Source organism: Piliocolobus tephrosceles, chromosome 2 (genome assembly GCF_002776525.5).
Source record: "Piliocolobus tephrosceles isolate RC106 chromosome 2, ASM277652v3, whole genome shotgun sequence".
NCBI classification, from domain to species: Eukaryota; Metazoa; Chordata; class Mammalia; order Primates; family Cercopithecidae; genus Piliocolobus; species Piliocolobus tephrosceles.
Window position 1 is genome coordinate 41,029,396 of NC_045435.1, and position 18,941 is coordinate 41,048,336.

Here is an 18,941-nt window from a genome sequence, read left to right on the forward strand (position 1 = left end):
TGAGCTGCAAGAGTCCTGTTTTACACTCCCATTTCACAATTATTTAATACTTGTTCTATGTCAGGCATTGTGCTGGGTGAGAAGGAACCATATACAGCCATTTCCCTGGGGGAACTGGTTACAGAACCAGTTGAGACATGAAGGAGGCAATTCTACTTGAGAGTGCTGGGGGAAGAAAGGAAGAATTAGGAAAAGCTAGCCAGAGGAGATAATGGTTTAGTTGATCTAGACAGATGGAAGTATTTATCAGGTGCCATGGTCTAAATGTTTAGGTATCCTCAAGATTTGTGTATTAAATCCTAAGGCCTGATATGATGCTATTAGAAGGTGGGACCTTTGGTAAGTTATTAGGTCATGGGGGTGGAGCCCTCATGGATGGGATTAATGTCCCTATAAAAGAGACCCCAGGCCAGGTTCAGCGGCTCACGCCTGTAATCCCAGCACTTTGGGATGCTGAGGCGGGCGGATCCACAAAGTCAGGAGATGGAGACCATCCTGGCTAACATGGTGAAACCTCGTCTCTACTAAAAATTACAAAAAATTAGCTGGGCATGATGGCGGGCACCGGTAGTCACAGCTACTCAAGATGCTGAGGCAGGAGAATTGCTTGAACCCAAGAGGCAGAGGTTGCAGTAAGCCAAGATCGTGCCACTGCACTCCAGCCTGGGCGACAGAGCGAGACTCCATCTAAACAAAACAAAACAAAACAAAACCCAGAGAGATCTCTTGCCCCTTCCAACACGTGAGGTTGCAGTGAAAAGATGAGGAACTGGGTCCTCACCAGACACCAAATTGGCTAACACCTTGATCTTGGACTTCCCAGCCTCCAGAACTGTGAGAAATAACTTATGTTGTTTGTAAGCCATTCAGTCTGTAGTAGTTCGTAATAGCAGCTCGAACAGATTAAGACATTAGGTAGTTGAAGGAAATGGGCATTCCCAAATGGGAAAGCATAAGCATGAGGGAAAACATGAGCAAAGGAATGGAGGCATGAAGAGATGGTATATTGGCTGGGCACGATGGCTCATGTCTGTAATCTCAGCACTTTGGGATGCCAAGGCAGGTGGATTGCTTGAGCTCACGAACTCGAGACCAGCCTGGTGACATGGCAAAATCTCATTCTCTACAAAAACCCAGAAATTAGCCAGGTGTGGTGGCATGTGCCTGTAGTCCCAGCTACTCAGGAGGCTGAGGTGGGAGGATGGCTTAAGCCTGGGAGGCAGTTTGCAATGAGCCAGGATCGCACCACTGCACTCCAGGCTGGGCAACAGAGCCAGATCTTGTCTCAAAAAAAAAAAAAAAAAAAAAATTAATTAATTAAAGAGGTGGTGTGTTTAGGAAACAGCAGGTGTGGCCAAAGTGTTAGTGCACCGTGGGGAGGGGCATGAGGCAAAGCCAGCACAATCAGTGGCAGTAACCGGATATCTAGCAGTGCCATGCCACCAGGAGTCTTTTATTCTATGAGCTCTATTTCTCAGTGAACGACCCCTGAAAGCTTAAGCAAGGGAGTGTCACAATCAGATATGCATCATAGAAAATTCACTCTGACAGCCCCCCAAGAGGGCAGGACGATTAGTAAGGAAACCTTTGCAATGGTACCAGCAGGCAGAAACAAATGAATTGTAGGTCATGTTGCACAATAACCAAAAAGAACTTTTTTAATGCAAATGCAAAAGCCATTTTCATAAACATTATACATATATATGTTTAGGAGATTTTTTTATTCAAACAATAGCAATGGAAGTCTTTGAAGAATGGCCCAGGAAGCCCAGAATTAGTATGGCTCAGGACCTTTGAGAAGTGACAGGAGCTGGCATGCTCTGGTTCAAAGGGGGATCAGGAAGGGGGAAAGGCCTCTTTAGAAATAAGGTTCCAATAGCCTTCTGCTAGTACTGAATCCAGAACCATATTTAAATATAAAGGGAGTAATATGCAGGTCAGAAATAGAGTCTGTGATGACAAATTACAGTGGCCAGCCAATTTTGAGTTCTGCCTGCATTAACTCCGCTGCTGTTAACTGATTGGTTTATGGCTGATTTCTTTAGTGGGGCATTAATAGCTCATAAGAGTATGTTTCTTGTATGTGATTCACCACTTAGCCATGAGAATACAAGAATAAACGCAAGTAGTATCAGTGAGGATTTTTTGACTGCAAATAACAGGAAAAAACTACTCAAATTGGCCTTGTAGCTGAGGAAAGGCCAGAGCCTTCAGGTATGGTTTGATCAAGGTGCCAGGTCCATTTCTCTCTGGTTCTCTCAGCTCTTCGCCTGTGTGTGTGTCAGCTTTGTCCCCAGCAAAACAGAAGCAGTTTAAGACCTCACACCCTCAAGCCCACTTTTCAGAACAAGAAAGTTTCTCTTTCTCCAAACTTCCTACCAAAGTTTAGGCTTTATTCTAATTGTATCCACTTATGCCACATGTTCACTTTTAGGACAATTACTGTGGCAAGGAGGCATGGGATTTCACTGACTGGCTTGAGTCAACCAGGGCCAACCTCTGTAGCTGGGAGCAGGATCAGCCCCACCCAAAATGCTTGGCCGCTCCATCATGGGGTATGAGTGGGATGTGCATGGGAGAAGCAAATGTCTCCTGTCCAGTAGAATGTTACCTTGGGTAATCCAATAACCCCTAATAAGGACAGCAGATGTCAATCACTCCCATTTACCATGTCTATTTAAAATGAGACTAACAGTTGTGTGCATTATCAAAACCCCCAAACTTAGCCTGGGCAACATAGTGAGACCCTGTCTCTACCAAAAAAAAAAAAAAAAATTAGCTGGGCATGATAGCACACTCCTGTAGCCCCACCTACTCAGGAGGCTGATATGTGAGGATTGTTTGAACCCAGGAGTTTGAGGCTACAGTGAGTCATGTTCACACTACTGCACTCCAGCTTGGGTGACAGAGCGAGACCGTGTCTCAAAAAAAAAAAAAAAAAAAAAAAGCCCCAAACACAAGAAAGGACACCATCTGACACTTTATTGCTTTACCATTCACAATTAACAGTCAAGAACAAATAATAATAACAAATAAAATAACCTTTAAGAGGACAAGACATTAGAAATAAAAAAAGGACACTAATAACATTTGTAAAAGCTTGTGCTGGATGTGGTTGCCCCCATTCGTGTGTGTGTGTGTGTGTGGTTGTGTGTGTTGGTAGCCACAGCTAAGCCTCTGTCACCAGGGAAGGCTGAGGCTCCAAAGGCACACCTCAGGAACCTATACCCCGAGGCTGGGCGGCTGGAGTCCTGAGCTTAAAGCTCCCTCTCGCACCCTTCGACGGACAGCATGTCTCCAATTTCAAACTGACCTAAGGCTCTTACTCCTGGGTTTTTTGTTTTTACATCTACTCCCAGCCAGTCTTTGGAAGGGCATGATTAGAGAAGTGCTCCTTTGCTGATGGAGGAGGGGACCTAAGGAAGAAGGTGGATCTCAGGTGCCTCCTCTCTAATTCATCCTCCCCGCCCAGTTTCCTCTGCCTCTCTTCCTTCTACCTGGTCATGTTTTTTTACACTCTGCCCCTTCTGCCTCTTAGCATTTCAAAAACTGTAGAGTGTACCCCATAGTGGACATTTTTAGTCTAGGCCTTCTAATTAGTATCAGAAAGTTCCTGGATTCCCAGTCACGCCTCCTGAAAAAGCTGAGAGATATGTCTCCTTCCAGGCTTCTTGGGTGAGGCTAGGTTGCAAGCTCTGAGCTGTTCAAAGGTTGCCAAAATCCCTCCATTGGAGGGATAGAAGCAGTATCCCTATTCTGATGTGTCAGAGAGTGAGCTTGTGACCCTTGAAAGATGGTGAGTATCTCTTCTCATCTCCTTGGACCTCCACAGTTGATGCATATGTTTCCCAGGGGAATTAGGTCATTTATCTCAACTCAAGAGCAACGTACAGCAAGCAATGCTGGGGAGCTTTCCTCTACATTGGAAATGATTCTTGTTGCCCTACCAGGAAAAAAAATGTAAAAAACAACCCTAACCATTGTCTCAGTACTTTGTACTGATTGAAGAAAACCACCTCTCTGACAAGCATCTAATAGCATCTACTACATTTAATGTCATAGACTCTCATTTTGCAAGCGAGCTGGATTCATTGCAAACATCCACAACTTCCATTCAGAGAGGCAGGCAAATGTCAGATGGAAGAAAACCCCTGGAGGCCAGATCTTTACTGGTGCTCACTTCTCCATCAGTCTTTCTAAACGCTCTGAATAATAGCTTGTACATTGTTTGGGGGCCATGGCGGGTTCCACATTCTTATGATTCTAGACAGAAAGAGAGAGGGAGAGATAATACTCTTAGAAAATACTCCAAGAGAAACATATGAGATCATTTAGATCTGTAAATTATTAACATTACTTTCATTATTTGTCTTCTTCAGCTTTCTCCCACATTCTCTCTATCGTTTCTCTCGTGTCTCTTCCATTCCCCATCTCTTCCTCAGCTCCCTTTCTCCTCTTCCTTCACCATCTTCCTTCTTTCCATCTCAGTCTCCTGTCACTCTTCCTCCAAAAGTCTCGTACAGGCTTCCTCCTTTCAACATTTCATTCAATCACACTAAGCAGTGCCAGCTATGATTATCCAGTACAAACCCAGTGGGTACAAGCTATTGTCCTTGAAAGTTCTCCCTAGAGAAATACAGTATCGCCAGCCTAACTAGCCTTATCTCCTTTTTTAAAAAAGCTATCTTTTTATTATTATTTTTTTTTGTAGAGATGGGGTCTCATTATTTGCCCAGGCTGGTCTCAAACTCTTGGGCTCAAGCGATTCTCCTGCCTCCGGCTCCCAAAGTGCTAGGAGTATGGGGATGAGCCAACAAGCTAAGCTCCATTTTATCTCTTTAGAAATGGACTGATGCCCAGTTCAGTGGCTCATGCCTATAATCCCAGCACTTTGGGAGGACGAGGCAGGAGGATCACTGGAGCTCAGGAATTTGATACCAGACTGGGCAACATGGCAGAAACCCCCATCTCTACAAAAAATACCAAAATTAGCCGGGCATGGTGGCATGTGCCTGTAGTCCCAGCTACTTGGGAGGCTGAGGTAGGAGGATCACTTGAGCCCAGGAGGTTGAGGCTGCAGTGAGCCAAGATCATACCACTGGTCTCAAGTCTGGGTGACAGAGTGAGACCCTGTCTCAAAACAGTAACAACAACAACAACAAATAGAAGTAAAAAAATAGATTGAGTTGCCTTGAGATCAAGCAGCAGGGAAAGAGAGCATTGCCTTTACACAGCCTGGTGAAAAGGATCCCACAGAGCTATGTTTACATCCAATGTCCTTCCCTGGTCCTGACGGAGGACCTAGGTCTTTAAACAGCCTGAGAAGTATCATCATAATCTCTGGAGTCATATTCATGGAAGTTGGTAATCTAAAGGACCTTAGGGGCATCTAAATTAAGCTGCCCTTTTTACAGATGAGAAAATCAAAGGCCAGGGAAATTAAGTGATGTGTCTGAAATCACATAGATGCTCAGAGTTACAACAGCAGAGAACTCCCTTTTTGAGCTCTCTCTCTTTCAGTTAAGAAAAAGAAAAAGAAAGCCTGTAGGGCAGCCAAGGATTGAAGATCCAACAACCAGGTCTCTGCTCTGCCCTGGTGCATTCACTCCCAAAAGTAGGAGCGAAAGCCCACTGACTCACCTAATAGTCAGGGCGGGGCACGTTGCTCTGGCTTACATAGGGATTTTGCATCTGGCTGTCTCTGGAGGCCGCTATCCTGACCTTAGGAAAGATGCTCCCTTCTGCTCCAACATTGGTGAAGCCTGTCGACCGCAGTTTTAGATTTTGAAAGTCTTCGTCAATCAAGTTCTCTTCTTCAATAGCCTTCTTTTTGTTATTTGATCTGTAATCAGTAAGAGGAATTAGGATTTGACAATGGCAGAAAGTTTCTTGAAGTAAATGTTAATGTTCTTTTTAAAAATATTTTCAAATTCTGAAATAATTTCACATTTATTTGTAAGTTACAAAATACATATATTACAGTGTTCTCACACACTTATCACCCAGATTCCCCAATTATTAACATTTCTGAACCAATTAAGAATAAGTTGCATAACCAAAGAACACCAACAGTTTTTTTATGAAAGAATAAGTTGCAGACTTGATGCCCCACTAAGAATGAAATAAAACACCTCATTATTTTCTTCAGTGTAGGTTCCCTAAGTTTAAGCTCATGAGCTCTGAGTATCTACAAAACCTGGACTTCAATGCTGATCCAACATAACCATCTAATTCCACTGGCCTCATTCATATTTTGCTCATAATATTATTATTCTTAAGTGTGCTTTTGAATTATTTCTGGAAATGATAATAGAGGTCAAAGAGAAAAGATAATTTGTGATACAGCATTTCATTCAAGCAAAGTCAACATCTAAGAATCACCTCGGTGGGTAAAATGAGTAAAATAAGTTCAAAGACGTGAAAGGAGACTGGGCTCAGTAGCTCACGTCTGTAATCCCAGCACTTTGGGAGGCCGCAGTGGTCAGATCACTTGAGGCCAGGAGTTTGAGATCAGTCTGGCTAACATGGTGAAACCTCATCTCCATTAAAAATACAAAAATTAACCAGGCACGGTGGCACGTGCCTCTAGTCCCAGCTGCTCGGGAGGCTGGGGCAGGAGAATCGCTTGAACCTGGGAGGTGGAGGTTGCAGTGAGCCAAGATCATGCCACTGTACTCCAGCCTGGGTGACAGACCAAGACTCTGTCTCAAGAAAAAAAAAAAAAAAACCAGGAACAAAATATTTCAGGAACCTAAAATCTGTTTATCCTCTCACATTGTAGTGGAAAACTACCTATTTTGCCAAAATATAAGACATGAACTAAATGTTAGAAAACAGTAGCTTTAAAAACATCAAAGTGGATCACCAGTTGGCACATTTAGAATGGGAAAGAGATCACAGCATTTGCCACCCTGTTAATGGGAGGACCTTTAGTCTATCTGAATATCTGTTGAATGAATGAACTCTACTGCCCTTTCCATAAGAGAAGAGACCTTAAGGCACCAAGCTGAGAAATAGCCTTGCAGAGATAACACATGTGTGTTTGTGTGTGTGCGTGTGTGACAGGGTCTTGCTCTGTCACCCAGGCTGGAGTGCAGTGGGGCAATCTTGGCTCACCGCAGCCTCCGCCTCCCAGTTCAAGGGATTGTCCTGCCTCAGCCTCCTGAGTAGCAGGATTACAGGGGTGCCACCACCATGTCCAGCTAACGAAATAACCTTTCTTAAAAAAAGTTTAAAAAAACCCAGGGGGTTCAGTTGAGGTTGATTTTAGACCATCTGCAGCAGAGTCCTGGACAGGGAAGTGACCTAATGAAAACTGTATTTCACAACTTCAGTGGAGTTAAATACTATTACATTAACAAAGAGTTTTTAATGACATAAGGAAATGGTTGCTATGTCATCTTACGGTGTCAAACCAAAAAAAAACCTTAATCCAAAATTTTTAAAACACAAAGATGCAAAATTATGTATATAATATTATTTTAAAAGATAGAAATAAATCTGGAAGGTTACATATCAAAATGTTAGTTGCCTCAGCGTGGTGGGTTTTGTGAGTGATTTTTAAATTCCGCCCCTTTACCCACTTCTCTATTTTCTTGATTTTGTTCCATGATCATGCTATTGCTTATATAATAAGAAGAAAACTAAGATAAGGAAAAAACAGTGGTATTAGAAAGGCCTCTCCTTATCTCCCTTCTCTTGCCCAGGAGAGGATGAGTGTGTTTGGAAACTAGAGAGTGTCATGTTGGTGGTGCTGTGCCACAGGAAAAGGCCACTTCTGGCAGGTGTGGTGGCTCATGCCAGGCTCATGCCTGTAATCCCACCACTCTGGGAGGCCGAGGTGGGAGGATGGTTTGAATCCAGGGGTTTGAGAACAACATGGGCAACAGAGTGAGACCCCCATCTCTCTATATAAAAAAAAGAATTAAAAAGGACACTTTCATCCCATACCTTGCTGTGATGCTCAATGCAATTATCATGCTGAGAATGACAATGCCAGCAATGGTGCCCACAATAGTGAGGATCAGCTGAAATTCTGAAAGGGAGGAGAAAATAAGAACAGTCTCCAGCAAGCCGGCCCCCAACTGTCTACTGCACAGGTTCGTGTATTCCCAGGGACTCCTAGCTGTGAAGACGATCAGGCTCTGGTCTCCAACCCTCCAGGCCCGGTTGGGTAGTTGGCCTATTTCCTTTAGCACCTGCCCCTCACACCTCCTAAACTGTGCCTTCAGAACTCAATTGGAAAGGGCAGCCTTGCCAGACAAAAGACTGCAAATACAAAGGAGGCCAATGGTGGCAGGGTCTTCCTGGACTTTGTGGGGAGTGGAGTATCAACTGAGGGCCACACCTCCCTCCTTACCTCTGCTGCCTTTGCCTGCCCTCCATACCTCACTTTACTGATAAGCTAAGGAAACTAGGTTGGAGTTAAATGTCACTGCTAGAGGAGCCAGCTAATGGCTTGATAATAACATCAATGAGGGAAGAGTCTAGACATTCATTATCACCCATTCTCCTCTCCTAACTCTGTCCTGGTTGGCGCTATTGACACCTGACTGTGGCTATGAGACACAATGTAACAGACACACCAGACTGCAAACACCTCGTGTGAAAAAAATGTGAGATAATTGGTTTATCTTTTTTTTATTGATTCCATGTTGAAATGATATTTTGGCTATATGGGTTAAATAAAATATATTCTTAAAATCAACCTCATCTGTTTCCTTTTACTTCTAACAATTTACTTGAAGTTTCTAAAATTTCAAATGAAATGTGTAGCTCACATAATATTTCTATTGCACAACACTGCTCTAGACCTCTTTGTCTCTGCTATACGACTTCCACAAATGCCACCTTTAATGTGGATTCATGGGGCCATAGACTAGCAAATCTGGGAAAGACCTCAAAGTTTGTCTGGTCCAAACTTCTCATTTTATAGGTGTGGAAATTGAAAGCTCTGAAGAAAGACTTAGCAAATCATTCCTTGCAATAAAATACAGTAAAAACGGAGAATGTCACTCATCACTATCTTCATGGCTGGCAGGAAGGCTGACAGTAATATTTCCTTCATCTTGGAAGACTGATCTTTAGTTCATTATGTACATTTTAGAATATAAAATGATTGAAAATTTAAAGTTAGTATTGTCTTAATCTGGTGGGGGTGGGGCATGGGAGGGAACAGAATTTGAATTTGCAGCAAAATATCCCAAACTAGTAAATAGCCCTGAGACAAAAGGATTTGAGTATTTAAATGTCTGGTTTCTAGGTCTGCTCTTCTACAACCACCAGAATTTTTGGAATGTACTGGTCTTTTATCTCTAGTAGCAGCAGATAATGCATATGTAAGCTAATGTAGGAAATCAATATAATGCTAAGACGCCCTTCTCTGGTCTCAAGCAAGTCCAGAGGTACCAGCCCACTCCTGGGGCTGAGTTCTGTGATTTTCTATGGCAGAGGGGCTGCTGCTCATAACCTAAGGGTGGGCATGGCATGGCAGGACCCAGAAGGCAAACTGGAGGCAGACGCTCTCTCTCTTTATGAAAGAGGACAGAGACTTTGAAGGACTGGGCAGGATGTTGAATGGGGTCACTACTGATTTCTCAGATGTTTAATAACTTGTTTATAATAGCAAGACTTTCATACTCACTGTCCTCACAGTCGAGTCCACTGTAGCCAAATGCACACCTGAAATACAGTGAGCAATAGGGAACGGTCTTAAAGAGCCCCTATGGGGAGCGTGTCAGAGTTCCCTCCCCAATCTCCACCTCTTCCTTTCCATCTTCCTTTTATTCTGTCCTCTCTTGCTTTTTTTGCTCTTTCTTTTGTCTTCCTTACACTCTCATTATTCCAGGAGACCACCTTCCATGGGGTTCTGGAAAGGTGAGGGGGGTATGCAATCCCATGCAGGCTCATTTGTTACTGACTGAACACTCCATCCTCCAGGCTTCAGAAAGATTCTGCAATTCAGGCAAAACAACCTAAGAGGCATGGAGGGTAGTGGGACCCTCTCAGGCTGTGACACCACATGGCTCTGCCACTTATTTGCTGCCCTGTGAGCTGGAGGATGTTATTTACATTCAGTTTCCTCACCTGAAAATGGGAAATTAAGACATTCCTGACAGTGTTGCTGTGCGATAGGTATTACCTAGTGTGTTTCCTGGAGCATAGACGATGCTCAAAAACTATCGACGATGCTGGGCGCGGTGGCTCATGCCTGTAATCCCAGCACTTTGGGAGGCCGAGGAGGGTGAATCCTGAGGTCAGGAGTTCAAGACCAGCCTGGCAAAGATGGTGAAACCCCGTCTCCACTAAAAATACAAAAATTAGCCGGACGCAGTGACAGGCACCTGTAATCCCAGCTACTCGAGAGGCTTAGGCAGGAGAATCGCTTGAACCTCGGGGGCGGAGGTTGCAGTGAGCCGAGATTGCGCCATTGCACTCTAGCCTGGGGGACAGAGTGAGACTCCATCTCAAAAAAAAAAAAAAAAAAACTATTGCTGCTGCTGCTGCTGATGCTCTGTCTCTGCCAACCTATGCCAGCTTACCAACTTCCTGACTCAATGCCTATATATGTGTTGTAAGGTCTCTCTTCTTTGCCTAGCTCCAGCTATGGCAAGACAAAAACAAAGTAATTTTTCTTACTTTTGGCAGTTCCCATTACCATCTTCCTCGTAGCCGGGCACGCACGCACACTCAGGGGCCCCGCCGTTCTTTATTAAGCATTCCTTGTGCTCTGCGTTGCAGGCATCAGGACACTTGAGACTGGAAGCTTCAAAACAGAATGATTTCTGGGTAATTTTCAGAAACAATCTCTTTAACCCCAAAGTCACGTGTGACAACATGACAGTGTTTTTCACATTGCTTCTTCTAGGTAAAATGAGATGCTTATTGACTCCACACATGATGTGTCCCCTGTGAAGCTGGACATGGGTTAGCAAAGGTCCCAGCCATGGTCCATATGTCTAAAGTCAGAAGTCACATCACTCAGACTCTGAAATGCACGTGGAAACTTAAGCAGTGAATTTTGTTGCAAAAGGAGAGAAAGTGGAGTTGTGAAGAACATTTAAAAGCAGGTGAAACACTTACCAACACAGAAAGGGCTCTGTGGGTTAGGCCTTTGCAGGCCAGGTTTGCAATCGCATGCCAAACCATTGATGCATTCATCCGCATACTGCTTACAGCCATAATAATCACACCTAGAGGTCACTGAGAAGCACAAATAATTTTAAAATATATTCAGCATGACAATATGGATAAGGTAATTTGTGAAAATTACTCTACCCCATTGCTGTTATACTTTGCCTTTTAATAAGTTTTGGGGCCAGGTGCAGTGGTTCACAACTACAATTCCAGCACTTTAGAAGGCCAAGGCAGGAGGATCGTTTGAGCCTAGGAGTTCAAGACCAGCCTGGGCAACACAGTGAAAAAATTTTAAAGTTAGCTGGGCATGGTGGCAAGCTCCTGTAGTCCTAGTTACTCAGAAGGTTGGAGTGGGAGGATCACTTGAGCCCAGAAGTTCAAGGTTACAGTGAGCCATGATCATGCCACTGCACTCCAACTTGAGCGAGAGTGAGACCTTGTCTCGAAATATAAAAATAAATAAATAAATAAATAAATAAATAAAGGGTTGGAAGGCATTAGGGTTAAAAGATGAGTCTGGGCTGGGTGTGGTGGCTCACATCTGTAATCCCAGCACTTTGGGAGGCTGAGGCTGGTGGATCATGAGGTCAGGAGTTTGAGACCAGCCTGGCCAATATGGTGAAACCCTGTCTCTGCTAAAAATACAAAAATTAGCTGGGTGTGGTGGCAGACACCTGTAATCCCAGCTACTCAGGAGGTTGAGGCAGGAGAATTGCTTGAACCTAGGAGGCAGAGGTTGCAGTGAGCCAAGATCATACCATTGCACTCCAGCTCTGGGTGACAGAGCAAGACTCTGTCTTGGGAAGAAAAAAAGATGAGTCTGAGAATGGATTAGGGGGAGAGAATAAGAGTAGTTAGAGTCATATGGCTCCTCTCTACTAAACATCCCAAACTGTAACCGAGCCTCCTTCATCACCTGCCACATGAAAATGGCTCAGATTAAAAGTCTAGAGCAAGAGATTCTACAATTTTGGGCAAAGAAAATGATTTATCTTTGCCACTGAAGCCAGAGAACGGGAAAAAGTATTTTCTGGCCAGGTATGGTGGCTCACACCTGTAATCCCAGCACCTTGGGAGGCCAAGGCGGGCAGATCACCTGAGGGCAGGAGTTCGAGACCAGCCCGGCCAAAACGGCGAAAACCGTCTCTACTAAAAATACAAAAATTAGCTGGGCATGGTAGCACATGCCTATAATCCCAGCTACTTGAGAGGCTGAGGCAGGAGAATCGCTTGAACCCGCGAGTTGGAGGTTGTGGTGAGCCAAGATCATCCCACTGCACTCCAGCCTCGGCAACAGTGTGAGACCCTGTCAAACGAACGAACAAACAAACAAACAAGCAAACATTTAAGAGATGAAGAAAGGAATCTTAGAAGAAGCAAAAAGAAGGATGAGGGAGGCATGAAGGTGATTAGGAGAATGGTGGATGCAGGCCCAGGAAGAAGGAACATCTAGAAGGGAATGATACTAGCGTCAAATGCTATAGTAAAGTCAAATAAGTTGTGGCCCAACAGAGGATTCTGGATTTGGCAGCCAACCAGGACTGAGAACCAGCTGCAAACACCTCTTCCTGGGACTGGCCCCAATGGGTCACCTCTGGGGTGAGGAACTTCTGATGACTGCTGTGGTGGGTTGACTGCAGTCATGACATCAATTTACTCACACCTTTCTGTACCCCTTTGGCAGGGCCCTTCCACACTGTGCTTGGTCATGAGAATTGCTTTAGCCAACTGGACAGTTGTAACTCTGATGTAAGCAGAGCCTTGAGAAATACTTGTGCATTTTACCCCCTTGCTTCTCTTGAAATCCTTTGGATGGGTCTGCTGAGAATAAGAGACCATGTGGAGCAGAGACAAACCAATTATCTGACCCAGCAGCTAATGGCAGATGCTTAAGTGAGCCCAGCAGATATCAATTAAGCCTGGCCCAGATCAGCAGATTATCCACTTGAGCCCAGCCCAAATTCAGACCCAAAGAATTCTAGGGTTGCAATAAATAAATGGTGGTTGTTTTCAGCCACTACCGTTGTAACACAGCAAACGCAAATTGCTACAGCTACATGGTGGGTTTGTGTGTCAGTCTAAAGGGGAAAATAGTACAGGTAATGCTTGGTCTTGCTCTATTGCCCAGGCTGGAGTGTGGTGTCATGATCTCAGCTCACTGCAGCCTCAACCTCCTGGGCTCACGCAGTCCTCCCACCTCAGCCTCCTAAGTAGCTGAGACCACAGACCTGCACCACCACACCTGGCTGATTTTTTGTATTTTTTTGTAGAGATTTTACCATGTTGCCCAGGTTGGTCTCAAACTCCTGGGCTCAAGGAATCTGCCAATCTTGGCCTCCCAAAGTGTTGGGATTACAGGCATGAGCCGCCACGCCCAGCCATAGGTAAAACTTTCTGTAATCATTTGGAAAGCTTCAACTTGACAGAAAGCCCTGTTGTTTCTCCTTTTTCTTTCCCTGTCCAGCAGTGGTTTGTCTGGTCATTTATACCTTCCTAGAGAGGAACACACTGGTCAGTTTGATGACTTGGAAGATAGCTGGAAAGAAGCAGAGGGCAAGCGAGCAAGAAAAGGGAAGAAGAATTGGTTAAAAAGAAATTTAGAGACATTCGTCAGTTCAATGACGTAGTTCTTGCCTCCTTTTCACATATAATGAAAAGGTTTACAAAAAAGGTAGGTAGGTCTTCAGGTAAACTTTGAATAAAATTATACGATACTTACTAGTATAGTTTAGAATGCCGCTTGAGTTTCCAACTGCATTAATAATTTTAGTAGTCACAGTCATCTCATTGTCACTTGTGGTTTCTGTCAAAATTGTTACTATTGTTACATTAACAAACTTGTCATCAGCACGCATTTCAGATCTTGGTGACAGAGGTGTGCTAAAAATGAGACGAATCTGCTGTCACTTAATGAATTGAACTGAAGAATCAACAAATAAGTCTTCTAATCTCCCAGACTCCCGAATCTCCCGGCCCTAGTCCTGGCCCGCTGTCCTGTCCCTACGATTGGGACCCACATATGGAGGCCGGGGGCTGCAAAAAGATGGCAATGTTCAGGCGTGGAGGTCTCTGTGTGATGTGTATTCAGAGGAAACCTATGGTGTAAACAATATTCTGTTGGAGAAAACTTAGGAAAATTGTGGATAATCATTTTTGGAAGAATTGTGAATCATCATTTGAAGGATCTAGGAGCCTAGAGCTAGCCAGAATTAGAACAAGTAACACCTGAAATGGGAAATTGTCGCTTTCTGTAAGACAGCGAGAGTAGGTCTTGCTGAACTGTTAAATCTCAGACTGGTTCTTTGAGAGAGGCAGAGGGGCGCGTGTCCCTCCCTGTGCACGGAGAAAGCAGTAACCAGCCACAGAGAGCCTGGATCACTCCCAGAAAGGACCAGGAAGTCAGCAGGCATCTTCAAAGTGGGAACATGATTGGGCCTGGACACACACGACCCAGAGGAGAAGTGAAAAAGAGGGCCGGGGCTGCGGAAAACGTGAGCACATACTACCAAATCCTACCAGCAATATGAAGTGCCTGCCACAAGCAAGACATTGTCACTGTCTCTCTCTCTAATCAGCACTGCAGTTCGGAGCCCTAAGCACAGCTGTGCAATTATTTCATTGTCCAAAATGAATCAAGTGATACAATCACTGAGACAGGGGAAAAGGGACTTTTAAAAACTTCTTCACTATCTGATTTGTCGCTCTGTGCTTTTAAGCCTCAGGATATGTTTTTGTTGTCTAAATGTTTTTTTCTATACTCCTTTTTGACTTTTTTTTTTTAATTTTTAATTTTATTTTTTTTTGAGACAGGGTCTTGCTCTGTCACCAGGCTGGAGTGCGGTGGTGAAATCACGTCTTACTGCAGCCTCAACCTCCTGGGCTCAGCTGATCCTGCCGCCTTGGTCTCCCAAGTAACTGGGACCACAGGCACGCGCCACCATGCCCAGCTAAAATTTCATTTTGACTTTCGAATAAATGCAGAAGCCTGAAAATATAGCCAACCTATTTAGGCAATGTTTGCAGCCACCTTGGGTCCTCAGAACAATCAAGAAAAATCCAAAACATGAACCAAATCCATTTTTAGGCACAATCATCTCAAAATGGAGTCCAAAAAATGAAATGGGCTTCAGCATTGTAATTTAATATTTTCTACCATAATTCGTTCATGATGGGATTTGGTGGTGGTGGGGGTGGGGGGTGGGCAGGGAGTAGGAGTGGAATGTAATAGGGCAGTGAGAAAGGTGAACTTGATAAAAATTATTCTATATTGGTTGAAATATATGGCATAACTTTGCACTGGGGCTAGGAAAGCAAATGCCATCCATAATTTATTCGTTAAAAGAACCTACAGGTTTATACTCTAATTCAGGAGGCAAGACGTTACACCTGTGAAACAGTTAAAGGGAACACTGGAGCCACTGCACACTTGAGTATAAATGACGAGGGCACTAGGCTTGGAGTTAAGACATAAGGTCCAGACCCTTGCGGCCCAAGACCAGTCAGCTTCTCTGGGCCTGAGTTTCTTCCTCTGTCCAAAGAGAGGTTTTATTTTATTTTTATTTTTATTTTTATTTTTTTTGAGACTGAATCTCCCTCTGTCACCCAGGCTGGAGTGCAGTGGCCGGATCTCAGCTCACTGCAAGCTCCGCCTCCCGGGTTTACGCCATTCTCCTGCCTCAGCCTCCCAAGTAGCTGGGACTACAGGCGCCCGCCACCTCGCCCGGCTAGTTTTTTGTATTTTTTAGTAGAGACGGGGTTTCACCATGTTAGTCAGGATGGTCTCAATCTCCTGACCTCGTGATCCGCCCATCTTGGCCTCCCAAAGTGCTGGGATTACAGGCTTGAGCCACCGCGCCCGGCCAAGAGAGGTTTTAAAGAGAGAAATTCTGAGGATCCTTCCAATTCTAACATTGGTATAGTAGGAAAGAGCTTGGGGAGTCAGAGGGGAGAGATAATTTTGGGCTGGAGCCTAAGAAATGCCTTTCTAGGTAAGCCCCAGGTGCATTTGCCCTGCAATGGGCCCCGAGGTGGGGGAAGTAGTTCCCTCCATGCCTCTGAGCTCACGGGTGAAGGTTTGCCTCCAAACAAGCTTGGCTCCCTTTTAGTAACTCCTTAAGAATCAGAGGAGTGCCACAGTTTTGGGGATCCCCCAAATGACCTTGTGGGACCAGCTCTCCATCACACTGCAGGGTCCCATATTCTAGAAAGGAAACAGAATGGTGTCGAAATCAACTATGTGCCAGGCACTGCATACAGGGAATCTTCCAAATGTTATCTCAGTTACTCCTCACAAGGCTCCAGGGAAGTTGATCAGATTATCCCAATTACACAGATGCAGTGACAAAGGTTCTGAGAGGTTAGAATACCTGCCTGGTCACTCAGGGATGAAGTGCCAAGGCCAGGATTCAAGTACAGGTTTTGCTAACTCCATTCCAATTTCACCGTTCCTGTTGGCATCCAGTCATCCCCTACACATGAACTGGCTGTTGTCCACTAAACCAAACCTAATCCCTAGAAACAATTCACAGCCCTCCAGCAGCTGTCTGCTGTACACCTCCAGCTACAGAGTCTCTGCGTTTGGGCCCAGCCCGTGTGCTTGCTGCCAGCCTCCCACCATGCAAACTGTGCCTCTTCACTGCCAACCAGACTTGCCCCTCATTCAAGACCAAGCTAGAAATCCATCACTTTTAAAAGACCTCTCTGAAATTTTATACACAAACTCTCTCTCCCTCTCTCTCATTCCACAAAAGATTTTTAAAAGACTTTTTTTTCAGGCCAGGAGTAGTGGCTAATGCCTGTAATCCCAGCACTTTGGGAGGCTGAAGCGGGTGGATCATGAGGTCAGGAGTTCGAGACCAGCCTGACCAACATGATGAAATCCCGTCTCTACTAAAAATACAAAAATTAGGCCAGATGTGGGGCATACACCTGTAATCCCAGCTACTCTGGAGGCTGAGGAAGGAGAATCGCTTGAACCCAGGAGGTAGAGGTTGCAGTGAGCCAAGATCATGCAACTGTACTCCAGCCTGCATGACAGGAGTGAGATTCCATCTCAAAAAAAAAAAAAAAAAGTTTTTTTTTTTTTTGTACAGATGTAGTGTCACTAAGTTGCTTAGGCTGATCTTGAACTCCTGGCCTCAAGTGATCCTCCAATTTCAGCCTCTCAAAGTGCTAGGATTATAGGTGTGAGCCACCATGCCTGGCCTCCACAAAGGATTTGATATGGCTTATAAGGATAAATACAATAGTAAGACTTAAGATGTAAATAGTGCATTGCTACACGAGGACTGCTTTTCCTACCTAACTTCATTTGTCTTAGAGCATTCTTTCCTCAGCCTGAGTATGTGTGTATTAATGTGCTTCAGAGGAGGCTGAGATGCAATTGCTAATTTCTTGAGGATCTTCTTCCTCTTTATTTCCTTAAATAGCACCCAGCACTTGCCATTACCTATTGAAGTGCTCAATAAGTGCTTGTTCTCACTGCAGAAAGAGCTCACCACTGACCCTTCGGTAGCCAGGTGTGTGATTTGGGTGTTCTTGTCTGTCTCACACTTGCCTTATGAGGGAAGAGATGATCACGGGCCATTCAGTCTCCCCCTGGCCCGCTGGAATGCACATTCCAGGGATTGACTAGGTATGGTTTGTAGCCATGGGATTAAGACAAAGAGATCCAGATGATGTCCTGGGCCATGTGCACAAGTTGTTGCACAGCCAATCACAGACAGAATCTTGCCTTCTGCAGGCCACACCCTGCCCAGGGTTGGAGTGACATCAGAGGCAGGGCCAAGGCACACAGTCCCGTTTGCAGTGCTCAGACTGAGACTGACCCTCTCCTCTTAACTTGTGACTTGCCACAGAGGGTCTTAATGTTACATGCAGACCTCAAGAGAAGCTCGGAAGTTAGACAGACACACATCTGCCTCCAAAGTACCTCAGCAGTCCATAACAAACTTACCTTATACTAAGAATTACAGTCTGTCCATAAACAGATGTGCCAAATACACCTTTAAACTGTGGAGGAGAACAAATTTAAAAACAAGTAAAAAAATTTTTTTTCACATTTTCTACAAATCAAATGGGGCAGAAAAAAATAATACTCTATCTAGCTTTTAACAGGATCCAACTGGGGAGAAAATGGACCCTGGGGGACTTCTTAGGGCCTGAGCTGGGACTGCCCCCACAAAGGCTGTGAAGAGGACCTTGAAGAAAGTAAGCTGTCTCTATTTTCCTAACTCTATTCTAATGGTTGCAAGGGAGTTCTGGTGCATCCTTTCTGGATTACAAATCTCCCAGGAACTATAAGAATGCTTCATCCCCTCACTGGTTTCCCCAGGAACATCAAACCCTGACTGAGATCAAGTCTCTAATCTGATCTCTGAAGACCGGGGCATAAGGCCTGTAACTGGAGGGGGCTTTTGTGACACTCACACTCAAAGTCAAGTTTGAGGAAAGTAGTGCTAAGTGACCATTGCTCAGTAAAGCTACATGAAGTACTTCAGGGGTTCCCTGGAAGTAGGACCACATTGATGTTGCTGTCTTCAATGTACTGAAACCATCCATGCTGGCAAATTTGAAAGCAGATCCGAGATGAGAGGGCAAGTCACTGCCAGCTGGCCCACAGGGCAGAGGTGATATGGCAAAGGGGCAGAGCAAACTCTGTGACACAGCAGCCACAGATTCTATCCTAGTATTGTCAGGTACTGGCTGGCTGTGCAGTCAGAAGCACCAGCTCTCTTTGCACCATCTATAAAATCATTTCCATGATACGTTTTTTACATGTTACCAGTTCTTTTTTTTTTTTTTTT

The 18,941-nt window shown here is 44.6% G+C and overlaps 1 protein-coding gene across 2 annotated transcripts in view; it reads right to left on the minus strand.

Annotated features, from left to right (window-relative positions):
• Positions 1–2,967: 2,967 nt before the first annotated feature.
• MUC13 (mucin 13, cell surface associated) overlaps positions 2,968–18,941 on the minus strand; it is a 24,367-nt gene continuing 8,393 nt past the window's right edge. Inside the window, exons 4-11 of one of the 2 annotated variants that reach the window (XM_023215091.2) lie at positions 18,092–18,147; positions 13,856–14,016; positions 11,083–11,202; positions 10,639–10,765; positions 9,644–9,681; positions 7,951–8,035; positions 5,641–5,842; positions 2,968–4,263 (exon numbers count right to left, since the gene is read on the minus strand). In XM_023215091.2, the coding sequence (XP_023070859.2) occupies positions 5,641–5,842; positions 7,951–8,035; positions 9,644–9,681; positions 10,639–10,765; positions 11,083–11,202; positions 13,856–14,016; positions 18,092–18,147 (789 nt within the window). In that variant the 3' untranslated portion in view covers positions 2,968–4,263. The remainder of the gene's footprint in view (positions 4,264–5,640; positions 5,843–7,950; positions 8,036–9,643; positions 9,682–10,638; positions 10,766–11,082; positions 11,203–13,855; positions 14,017–18,091; positions 18,148–18,941) is intronic. The other variant, XR_002732206.2, reaches the window with a different exon arrangement.